This window comes from Vidua macroura, chromosome 4, assembly GCF_024509145.1.
Source record: "Vidua macroura isolate BioBank_ID:100142 chromosome 4, ASM2450914v1, whole genome shotgun sequence".
Lineage (NCBI taxonomy): Eukaryota > Metazoa > Chordata > Aves > Passeriformes > Viduidae > Vidua > Vidua macroura.
In genome coordinates, this window is record NC_071574.1 from 50,810,861 (window position 1) to 50,823,671 (window position 12,811).

The 12,811-nt window shown below is 36.7% G+C and overlaps 1 protein-coding gene across 2 annotated transcripts in view; it reads right to left on the reverse strand.

The window, feature by feature from the left end:
• Positions 1-1,138: 1,138 nt before the first annotated feature.
• N4BP2 (NEDD4 binding protein 2) overlaps positions 1,139-12,811 on the reverse strand; it is a 36,018-nt gene continuing 24,345 nt past the window's right edge. For both annotated transcript variants that reach the window (XM_053975510.1, XM_053975511.1), the window contains 6 exons: positions 12,094-12,212; positions 10,683-10,821; positions 10,394-10,579; positions 8,034-8,202; positions 6,069-6,192; positions 1,139-5,307 (listed from right to left, as the gene is read on the reverse strand). In XM_053975510.1, the coding sequence (XP_053831485.1) occupies positions 5,262-5,307; positions 6,069-6,192; positions 8,034-8,202; positions 10,394-10,579; positions 10,683-10,821; positions 12,094-12,212 (783 nt within the window). In that variant the 3' untranslated portion in view covers positions 1,139-5,261. The remainder of the gene's footprint in view (positions 5,308-6,068; positions 6,193-8,033; positions 8,203-10,393; positions 10,580-10,682; positions 10,822-12,093; positions 12,213-12,811) is intronic.

Here is a 12,811-nt window from a genome sequence, read left to right on the forward strand (position 1 = left end):
GAGACAGACTCTCAGAAGTGCACAGGGCTGCTTTTGAAGAACTCTCATTTGGAACAGAGAGGTGCTCAAGACTATCCCAGCACTCAGGAAAGAAAGGGCATGAACTGAAACAGAAACTGCTGAGGATGGAATGTTTTAGCAAGGGTAGGAGTTAAGCTGCCTCAAAGACAGAAGGCAAGTCCAGCAGCGGTACCTCCACTTAAAAACATCTATTTGAGAGACTAATACCCAAGCTGGACCTTCAGCCACACTGCCAGAGCAGGAAGTCCTGTAAGTAAGGAGCACACAAGAATGAGGGATTTACCAATGCTGTGGTCTAATAACTGTGGCTCAGGATCAGCCACATCACATTTAAACCAGCATCTTCCAAGCCTTCATGTATTCCCAAAACCTGTTTTCCCTGCTCTCTTGAACAGCTTATGAGTTAGGGCTTTGCTGTGGAAATGCACAAGCCTGACTTGTTTCTGCAATCAACCCAACCTGCAAGGCAATGAAGCCACAGGAATAATTCTGTAGGAGTCATCTTGGGTCACAGCAAGTTGTCCTCAAACTGAGCTAATAAAATAATTTCGATTAGCACTTTGATCTCTTGTGTCATTCCATACTTCCAGGACAATACACAGGAAAATACCTGCACCTGACCAGAACAGGGCAGGAAAAAGCCAGGCTTACTAGCTCTGTATCCACCACAGTACAGCGCTGGGCTCCCTCAGGACCCGGCCTCTCACTGCCCTGACCTACGGGCTCGGCTAAATGAGGTCTCTGCAGAACTTCCCTCCCCAAACCCCCACTGCTGCAGTGGTCACACCGCCCCTCCCCTCGGTGGACACACTGCTCTTACGCTCCCATGAGTAAGCCAGCCTGGAACAGCATCTCTTCAGCTACTTCAGGCCGAAAAAAAAATCTGAAACCATGACCCTCGTTTTCAGTAATTTGAGCATTCAGCTTGCACTTGCAACACTGAAATTCAGGCCACAAATCTGTTCCTTTTTATGCCTGCAGATGGTTGCTTCATCTGCCTACATATGGTATCCTGAAGCTAAGCAAGTGGCTTTCATGCAGAACTCCAAGATTACTATTTGAAAAAAATTGACACGAGCTGCAACATAGTTTTCCAAGGAAAGACAGAAGGCTATACTTGTGACAAAAATCCTTTATTAAACTAGATTCTGTAAATTCCATTTCATATTAGAAATTCTAAATGCAAATTACAAAACTATTTAAGTAAAAAACAAAATTATAGTAAACAGCAAAAGTACAACTTTATACAAATTAAAAAATCATTTTTTTTTTTAATTTAAAAATAGAAATTTGTATTTTCCAATGTACTGGTCCTAACAGCTTTTACAATTGGTAGATGCAATACTATATGTTTTCACATGCATATTCACATCTACTCATTTAATCCTCTGCAGAGTTTATTTAGCTGAAATAACATAAACAGTTGGGCTTTGGTTGGGTTTTGAAGGGGGATGTACCACATGATATTAAAAGCAAAACCCAAAGTCATTAAGTATTGTCAAGGTATCCTGAAATATTTTTTAAAATAAATTTTTGCCCTACTACTTTCACAATCAACTGAAATGGTTTTCAACTGTCACATTACTTCAGACAACTTTCTTCATTGCACATCTGGCCTTTTTTTTTTTTTTTTTACTCTAAGATCACTCATCAATGTTAGTACAAGTATTAATTTTGTATATTAAAAAATTTTCCTAAATTTAAACTTGGGATGACTATTAAAATGTTTTGTAAAAGAGACACAAAAAGTCACATATTAAAGGCTACCATTCATTACTATCACATGCTGTTGAAGAATAGAATAGAAAGTGGTACACAAAATAGGTATTTTAACAGTTGTACATTACTTCAGAATGCTGGTGGCAATACTGCTGTTTTAATTTTAAGATGATACAGAATTTACACGATACCTCAGGATTCTCATGGATTCTCACTGCAAGAGACATCAGAATGGTTGGAACTTCTAAAATATAACCTACTTTGAAATACCATTTTGAAATAATTCTATTTCAAAGGATTCATCCCAGAATACATTATAAAATCAGTCAGAGAAATACAAGAACTCCAGTGTTGTTTTTCTGGAATATTGGCAAGTAGCTGAAGGCACAGAGATCTTTACTGATAAAACTCTACTTATTTTTACTCTGTGCACTGACCATCTGACCTATTTTGTATCCAGCTCAGCACAGCTTTTAAGCAAGTGCTTGAGATCCTTCAGAGGATCATGATATTTTTTTCTGAGTCAGAACTGCAATGCCTCATTTTGAGCTGCTGAAGCTGACAGAGAAAGGATTGGTTCTGCCAGTGTTATGATTTTAAGCCATCATCTCCATCAAAGTTCAGCCAGTAGTCAAAGCAACGCATGCTAGGTGAATGACCAATCTACCCCAGGCAGGGCACTCAGAGTTAAGTTCGTGATCCTCAACCTGTACCCCTATGAAAGCCAGTGAAGAGAGGAAGAAAGAAAAGTATTCCAAACTGCTCTTGAGCTGTGTATTTCTCTGCTGACAGACTGAAGAAAAATTCTCATAGCACTGGGTAGAGCTGATTTTACCCTGAACATTTTTAATGTACTTATAAAATAGGACTAAAGGATGAAAAAATAATATGAAAGGACACTGAGGCTCACCAGGAACAGTTCCCTTCTAAAAAGTTTTAGCCCACTCCCAGAGACTGTTTATGCACTTTTAATTCTTTAATCTCTTTTGTCCCCTTAAGCTTGCACTTTTAGTGTGCAGTGGTAATTTTGAAAGAGGCTCAGGAAGTGGCAACTTCAGAAATATTCCTGAGCACGTTGGTCAGAGCATTTTCTGGGGAAGTGAGAGTCAAGTGCAATCATTATCATCCACTTGCTAAGCCAGAAGAAGGCAAAAAGCTGTGTTTCTCATCTTCAGGGTAAAGTTGTCAACTAGATTATGATGAACAGATGGGCAAGACGACAACTTTTTCTGCTTGTCTTTTGAACTAAAATCTAAGCTGTCTTTGTCCATGTCAGGAATGGTGTGAATATGCTGAGTGAATCAGGCTGCCTCCCAAAACAACCAGAAGTGTTGGCACTTCCTCATTTACAGGCACATCTTTGTAGGGCTTGGGCACCCAAGCAGCTCAACACACAACAACCACCCAGGCCAGCCAACAGGGACTGTACTGCAAAGAGCTGTCCCAGAGAGCTGCAACTCCATTTGTTATAAACTGCAGCACTAATGAAAACCTGTTCAGGAACAGAAGGAAGTCCCTTGGTCCAAAACCAAGATTTTGGCTCCACTGAGATAGTTCTAGCATTTGCAACCCAGTACAGCTGACAGTCTGAACTATTGTCTTGAGGCTGAGTGCCTAAACAGCATCTCTGTCAATTTTAGGCACTGTCACAGAGGATGGAGTGTGGACTTCACACAGGACACCATGCAGTGGCAGAAACAGCTCTGTTAGTGCTGTTTGGGGACCACAGATCTTTCGTATTTCACTCACTGATTCCCAGAGCAGTGCAGAGAAAAGAAAATAGAGAAAGGACACAATTCAGATGAACTAAGTACCCACAAAAAATATAAAACTTATTATGGCAGTCTATTATTATAGAAAGAGTCTCTTTGATTAAGTATTACTCAAGCTATTTTTCCACTTGAAATCACCAGGAAAAGATTACTGTATCTGCTGAAGCATGACAAGCTCATTTTTAAGTCTACCATGCATCATATTCACTGTGTATGTATTAGAGTAAATACAGATATATTCAGGAAACATCATGTCTTTCAGCCTGTCAGCAACTTATACAGACACATTTTCAAGTGAAACCTATTTCTGTGGACAGCTTTTCTCACAGAAGTTCTTTGTTTATTAGTACTCATGTATGCAAATTGCAGAACTTGCACACACATATGGATTCATACACAAACTCTATGTGCATGTAGTTCCTGGATAAAATTCACTGCAAAGTGGTTAAAAATTTAAAAACTCCTCACATTAATCCTTAATCTATTAATATTATTCCTGAAACACAACTCACACCTGTTCTGAAAAAGCTGTACAACAAAAATTCATATGACTTTCAGGAGGCAAAGATATAAATAAAAATAGTGATGTATTCCAGAAGACATTTCTATTTAAAAAGTGTTCTGACTGTTTACTGGAAACACTTGCAGAAGTAGAGATGTTTATATTTCATTTTTGAAGGGTTTTGTTTGGGGTCTTTTTATGTTGTTTTGGTTTTTTTACACAGATATTTCTACATGCTGATGCAACACCACCAAAATCAGAGTAACTTTTGTACTCCCAGATTTTCCAGTTAAGCAATTACTTTTGCAATATTAGCATTCACTTTGATGTTAAAAATACATTTAAAGTGTCTCATAATCATATTTTCTACAAGGAAATCACCAAACAATACACAGAGAACGAAGACATCATTATTAGACACTTGTAAAGTAAAACACTACTGCATTTGCTGCATTTAAAAAGCCACAAAGAAAGAAACAATTTTAATCCAGTAGGTGGATCTCCAAAAGAGATTGAATAACAGCATTGTGGTTTTCCCTTTTAAGAGATCACACTAAATCTGCCAAATTACCAAACACACAGCTGGCCTTAATGCAGAGGCCTTATATGCAACTTCCTTCAATATTTGGAAAAGTTTAGAATGATGTAAGGATAATAGATCTGGTCAACTCATCACAACATAACCACTAAAAAGACACCAGATTTTAAAAGAAACCTGGAAATACTCAGCACTCAGATGTAACTGGGTTTGAAATACCAGCAGTTGCTCAGTTTCAGCCTCTCCTTTGCTCTTCTGAAGGGTTTAGCACAAAGTTCTGAATTACAAAATAACTTTGTACAAGATAATATGTTTTAGAAGTAGAGAAGCCACAGCAATCAAGATGTGCAAGGGTCAAAAGGCAGATTAGGTATGCTAAGAAGACAGTTATATTAAAAATTGTACCTTAACTTCCGTTAAAAACATCATATATTTCTCAGAAAAATTCTTAATCTGCATTTCTGAGACTTCAAATCCTTTTAAGTATCTTCCTTTTACAGGTTCAAAAGAGGATCTATTCCACACAAAAATTTATTGGAAACATACTGGCAAATCCACTTGCTGTAAATTGAGACCAGTTCTAATAAAATATCATCCTTGAAAACAGATTACAAAATACCAGTGCAGTTGTTCAAAACATGGGGGCTTTTTTCTGTTAACCAGAGGTCATGTGACACCTCAGTTTCTATATTCCTCTTTCCACAACTCCTCAATTCAGCATGACTTTCAAGCAGCCTGGTTTTATTTCAGTGAACCTATGAAACAAGAAAAAAAAAGCTTCAACATGTAAACTATATGCAATGCCATCACCTTCAATTCTCATCAAACATATGGTAAGTGGTAAGGTCCTCAGTCAAGTATATGTGCATGTGAGGAAATCAGCATTATGTCCTCAGATGTGACACTGAAGGAGGATTTTTCAGTGTCTGGAGATATGAAGACCTGGAAAAAGCAGAAACTAAGATGAAAATTTGAGAAAAGAAAAAGCTGCCCAATATTCCTGGTTATATTCATTCTGTTCCTCTATTCCTCTTCCCTTTTCATTCCCTCTTCTTTCAAAATGGATTTTCATCCTTCTATTCTGTAGAAGCCAAGAAGGAAATGGGAAGTCATTGCTGGTTTTGAGTCTCACCTTCCTCCATTGCTCTATGAAAAAAGCAGCAAACACACCGCTGCCAGCCCAGACTTAGTAAATTGCTATCCCTCATAAACTGAACACAAATATAAGTATTGGGAACAAATAAAAAGCAGGATAAACAACTTTTCACAGTAAAGCTAGCAATCTTGAATGGAAATATGGAATTAAACTATCTCAGAGGAAAGGATCTAACATTTTACAGGTACTACACAACTGCATTGGATTTGTGAAACAACCGACTTAATTTAATCTGAAACAGCAGACCTGCCCTCATCTTTCTAGTAGTTTACAGCATTCTAAAACTAAACTTCAATGTTCAGTTATTTAAATGTGGGTTAAGAAAAAAAAAAATTATCAGTAACAAAAATCTAAAGTCACCTGAAGTTGTGGCTTGTGAGGTATCGGATAGCTGCTGGTCTGATGCGAGCAACTCCTCCCTGACTATGGCTTCCTCTTCCCGTGATAACAATGAGATATGGTTTGCCACCCGTCTGCTGGTACTCTGCAACAGCAGGAATTGTAACGGTTAAAGTCTTCTTCAGCAGAGACTCGGCGTTCAGTGTAAGCCTTCCATGCATTCTTCTGGAAACTCTCACTGCTCATTTAGAGCTTTGTTTGCCCATCATGATATGCATATTTTAGATACAAATAGCAATTTTGCCCTGTTCTGAAAAAGTCAAACTTTTGAAATCCAGATTGCTTGCAAAATGCGTACTGTGATCAGCACAAAATCCTTCCAATTTCATAGAAGCTTTACTGTTTCTGTCATCTAATATTCAATTGGAATTTACATTCTGTGATATAAATTTAAATTGCAAAATTAAAAGAGGTGAATATCATTAACTGAATTTTTAAGTGGTGCTTCTGTATTGTTTCATGTTTTATCTTAAATTAATGTGAATAAAGAAATAACATTTTATTGAATAAAGAAATTAAGACGAAAGAAATATAAATCCAGCTTTTGACACTTATGTCACATTATTGGACTATCTTCTGCTATGCTGGAGCATGGAAATCAACAGATCAACATATTTCATGAGTTTTATTAGGGCACTTAGCCCTGATAACAAAAGAAATTGCTCTCTTCCCAGAGATAACAGCAACCTAAATTGATGAAGAGTTTGAAAAAGAGGGGAAAAAAATTAAACTGGATTCTCACAACTAGTCAAGATTCGCCAGTTTGAAATTATCAGTTCACATGATGTGTTTCTTCAACTACTCTCCCCCACACTGTAACTTTATTTAGGTTTTATATTTATTTACTGTTAATTCTGCCAGCAAAAAAGTTCCCAGTATTGATCCTTTTCCCATGTATGTACAGTGAAATTAACTTTTTTTTTTTTTTTCAGATTTAGGTGAATAGACTGAACAGAGAGCCACTACTACCAATTTCAGCATTCCTGATTTAAGTACAGTTCTGGAAATGCAGTTCTAAAAAGCATTAGTTTAAATTACACAAATGTCATTGCAGGAACTGCATGAGATAATGGAATTTAATTATCTCTGATGTATATTTAAAGACAAGAGTTATCTAAGACCCCACTGAACACTTTTATCTATACTCTGTGGAGTAGCTGATTCAAAAAATCAAGTTTGTGTGGCAGTACCTTGCAGAAGCATTCCCAGTGTGCCTAAATTTAGAGGCTAAACTAGTAATGCAGAAAATTGATCTTTTTACAGCATGGACAGTCATGAAGTACTTGAACTCTGCACTACAAGAAAAAATGCGCTCTCAAGCAAAACTGCATAAAACGACATTTCTGGAAGCAGCAGTATTCTGATCTCAAGCAATGCTGCCAAGAAACTGATACAGAAGTTTCTGAAAGGTAGCTCAAATCTCACACTTTCATGTAGAAGTTGAAGACAATATCATCACTGCATCACTGTTGTTAGAATTCCAACATAGTAATTTTTCTTTTAAGATTATAAAAGCAACATAGTTGTGACAAAGCAATGCAATGGTTACACATATGTTTGCATCATAACCTCAGTACAAAATGTCAGGAAGGACAGACCAAGTTTTCAATTATAGTAATGAAAAAGGGTAAAACACAAGGAAGAAGATTTACAAGGAAGCAGGGGGAAGGGGGCGAGACAGAAAGCAACAAGAATCATTGTCATGTTAAAGAAAAACAATTCCACTGGGGTACTTCAAAAACAAGACAACACACAGCCTAGTTGTTTTTAACATATATGTTATTAAAGCATGTTTTTCATTGTTGTTTTTAACATACATGTTATTAAAGCATGTTATTCATTCCCTCTGATATTGCCATGTATCATGATTTCTTAAGAGAAAATGAGAATCATTTTTAGGGACAAGAATTATTACCTAAATCCTACCTTCACTTTTTTCCTGCAGCACTCTGGACAACTCATTCACAGCTTCATCCACATGGAGACCATGCAAATCCAACACATTCATAGGCAGCAAGGAAGTATTTACTCTCTCAAAGATTTGCACAGCAGCAGCATGGTTAGCTTCTTTCATCTTCTGCTCATGAAGGCGACCCTTTATTCATAAGCACAATGACTATTACACACCAAGAAATAATTTAAGCTCCACACTGGTCAGTGGTTTCAAAATGACAGCACTGGCAGGGTACTTTTAGTTCAAGTCTGAACTAGTAAAATTTATAATTCTAGCAGAACTTCTGCAAGATGCTCAGTGAGACCTACTCACAAGAAGATTTCATTAAATCTGTTTGTGAGAAACTACTCAAAGCTGACACAAAGAAGACATTATAACAAAAAGCCTTACAAGGAGAAAAAAAAAGGCAGAAAAGGCAAAAAATCATAAGGTCTTTACATAAGCTAAAAAGTTACACTCCATACTGAGTTGCGGATTTATTTTCCTAACAACAGATTTTTATTTCCTGCAAGTATTTTGCTAAAATTATAATGAAACAGTGTCAGAGAAACTGCCCAACAGATTAGGAAAAGCCTGCTGACTGTTGTATTTGAGGTTAACTCTTCCAAATGCATTCCCAAAATTTCAGACAAGTCAAGGGTAACACTTTTAATAACAATACCAATAATAACATTGTCTATTATCTCTCCTAATACTTTTGACATCTTTTATGACTGACAAGGTCAGTAAGTCTCTTTTGGAATGAGGGCAAGGAGCAGTACAGTTAGTCACCTTACTACAGAGTGAACAAGTACCAACTCCTTCCCATGAACCTTGCAATGGTAATATCTGAGAGATCAGAGCAACAAATTATGTCCTTGAAGATCTGTAAGTACAGTCTGAAAAGGAATGGAAGACTTAACTCCAGGTATTGGATTGACAAAGGCTCAAGAGAACAAAAGTGAAAATCCGTCTTACACTTTCTTCAAGTGGATCACCTGAAGTGTATTAGTGTCAGACTCAAGACAGCAGCTCTGTAACCCACTTGCAAAGGATTCCCAAGACAAAGGCCACCAAGCATACAGTATTTTTTGTTAACAAAGGTCGCTTAGTTTGCCTTTTTATTACCTAAAGGAAAATATATAATAAATAAATTTCAATAGATTTACAATAGATTGTATTTGTTCTTATGGATAAGAAAAAAAGTAAGACAGGACTTGAAATTAGATTTCTGTTTAAAATCCTGCACACCTTTGTCTCAAAACTTCAAGAATATAAGAATAAAAACCATTAAAAGTTCATTATAAAAATTGATAGTCAGTGCTTCCTACATGCACAGTAACAATCTAAACATTTAGAGTTATACCACTTACATGAAAGCTTTCTGAATAAGCAAATTCAAGACATTTATTATTACATCTTTGTTCTGTCATAATACAATTCAAAGTTTAGAATTAAATGTTTTCAAATTTTTATATACTATTAGATCAGGGGAAAACTACAGCCTTTGAAGATATTTGTAACAGATTTTTTAAGAGTGATGTCAAGGGAGGGGTCTCCTATGAAAGCACCAAGAAACCAATGTAGAGGAACTTTGATTACAAGAAGAGATGAGACCTAAAACCAAGAGTAGGATCAACAGCACTGATCAGCAGTACTCAAACTGGTACATAGTAAGAAATGTGCCTGAATCAAGACCAAAGAGCCTGTGCTCCAAGGCCACAGCATGCAAGACTGATCAGCAGCAGATCTACAGTCCATAACCAGATGTATCGTGAAAAGCATGACATACACACCTCATTTATCCCAAGACAGACTGTAGCCATAAAGATAGTCAGAATGAAGAGGTGAAGAGAGCAGGCAGCAATCTTGCCCAAGATTTATGGAGGATGAAGCAAGCAAGATTCTGTGGCAAAAGATGACATCTTAACACCTGTCTGACTCCTATAAAGTACAGAAGATGTGTCTAAGAACAGTTCAGCACCGACATATACAGAGGATTCAAAAAATGTTTGTTGCAGTCCGTGTCACACTCCAGTGAAGCTAGCCAGACCACCTGGACACAAATCTTGGTGTTTACAAGGATGTGATGTGAGAGATATCTAAGATAAAGGAGCGTGTGTGACTAAGCACTAGATATCACCTTTCATGAGGTCTCGCAGCAGCTAAATTACGTCAGCTTCCTGTGCCGGTATCATTACTAGTGGAAGCAAATTTACTTGTCAATATAACACACAGGGAACAGTGACCAAATTCATCAACTCTAGCAGGCATGATGTTTTCCTTATCACTTCCAATTCAGTGTTTAAGTACCTCCCTAAGTTCAGACAAAAAGCACAATATTTTTGTTTACCTGATGTGCATAAAATGCCGCCACAGGCTTCATACCCATGCGATAGGCCTCTCCAGCCTTTTTCAAACATTCCTGTCGCTTTTGTTGGTGACAAAAAGCTTCTGCTCTTAAATCATCATATTGTGGATACTCAAAGTCTTGAAACATTTCACATAAAGGATCCTCCTCTTCCTTACTTTTTTTTGCCTGTAGGAATTTGCATTGTTGAAGTTATGGATGCACTGTAGGGTGTTTTCATTGGCATAGTTTTGGCTATGTTTGTAACTATGGTTAAAAAATATATAAATACCTTCTTCTCACGGTTCTTTGCAGCACTGTAGGAAGAAACAGTTTCATTTTGCTGAACACTTTCTTGAGCTATAACTGTTTGTACAGGATCTGCCTCCAGAACACAGTTCAGAAACTGTTCAGTTTGTTCTAAAGAGTAGCTGTAAAGGATAAATAAAATCTGTGACTTTACAAATATATATATTAATAGCTGCTATATTTATCTAAATTCATTATAACAAACCTTGATATTGTTACAGAACTAGATTACAATGAAAATAAACACTGGAATGGAGTATTACAGCTTATTAAAGAAAGGCTTGCAGACTCCATTACTGGCATCAACACACATGCAGTCTTGGTCGACTGAAACATAACTGAGGGGCACTTGAACATTAAAAGGAAAATGACATAATTGAAATAAATTGCATCCTACATTAATCAAAGAAATATTAATAAATGCTGCTCTTTGGGCTGAGCAAGATAGTTCATCTTAAATCTTTTCTGGTCAGGGTTAGATAGTTCAAACTAATTTAAAACTAGCTCAGTTTTCTGAAACCCTAACAAGGGAAAATCCTTGTATTTTTAGTCAAACTTTGCTATCAAATTTAATTAAACAAGACATCAGTTGCCAACAGCTTTCTAATAAGCCCTTTTTCTTCTTTATTCTTGCTCTTTAGTAAGCTAACAAGAGCAGACAGATCAAAAGTAAAGACAGATTTTGGGAAAGGCAACACTATGAGGACAATCTCAAATGTGAAAAATGAGATGGTGAAATGTTTGAATTATAAAAATGGATGAATATTTTAAATAGGAAAGATTTTTATAACAACCTGGACAAGCAGCATGACTGACAAGTAGGTATGCAAACCCATATGTAGAGACAGACATTCAAACAGCCAAGGATGAAAAAAGATGTTTCTCTTGAAAAAAAAAGTTCACTTCTCAGAAACTTAGATTTAAGAAGGCAGACATATATCCCAGAAACATAATGCAGAAGAGAGAAAGAGAATGTCAGCAGGAAGGCATAGAGAGATAACTCATTCCTCCAGAGTGGCTGTAGTAACCAGGAAAGTACCCACAGGTAACACCAGGGGATGGTCGTGTTTTCCTCTTGGGCAGATGCCATTTCTCCCATTAGATTTAAACCTCAGCTCTCAAAAAAATACCCAGTTCCACTGACAGACACTCAGTGGTCAACAGACAGAGACATTCTTCTCCCAGTGAAAGAAACTATCTATTCCACCCTAAAAAGAAATGTGTCTAAACTGAGAGTTTTTATACCCTTTTTGCCTTTAAGACCAGCTAGCTTTTATTTAGATTAACAAAAAGCTCTACTTTGCAAAAAGCCGTTCTTTAGCAGTATCTTAACTCTCAATATTTATGACTGTAACTGAGTACCATTTTTAAAAAGAAGTAAAAAGATTTCTTACTTGTTGTCCCTGAAGACATCCATTAAGAAATTCTGATTAATAGTTGGAAACATCTCAAAAAGCTGCTTCTCCTTTAGTTTAGCAGCACAGTCTTTTCTAGCTGTAGAAGGAACACGATTCTACCCAGAAGACAAAAGAAATATATTACAAGTTCTTCATTAGAAAAATACAGTGAAGGTGGAGCCAATCCAACTTTGCCATTATTTGTTACGATTTAAAAAGTATCTACTCAGTTGGTATGCACCCACAACAATGACAATGTGCCATATCAGCCTGTCACACTGATCAGCATGAAGTAAGAAACAGGTGAGTTGTATCATACACCACTGCAGTACTCTGCAGTCTTTTGAAGTAATGCAGCTGGATCTCCCTCATAAAATGATGAGCTTCCTCATAATTTGGACAAAGTAAAATAAGGATTTTTAGGAGGGATTAAAGTTTTGGAATTTATTCCCTGCCAGTCCACTCAGTCCAGTGCTAAGCTTGTGCAAAATCCACCTCTTTTCTCTATACTGAAGGCCTGGAGTTGAAACAACACTTTATTATTAAGAAGCATAAACAATTTTGGTTTGATGTATCTGAAGCTGTGTCTATAATAAATATTCTTACTTGTGAAGTCATCTGAGAAGATGACATAATTATAGCCTAGAATCAATTGGACTGATCGTTCCAATATTCAGATTGTTTTTTAAAAAGGGGAAAAAATGGTCAAAATAAA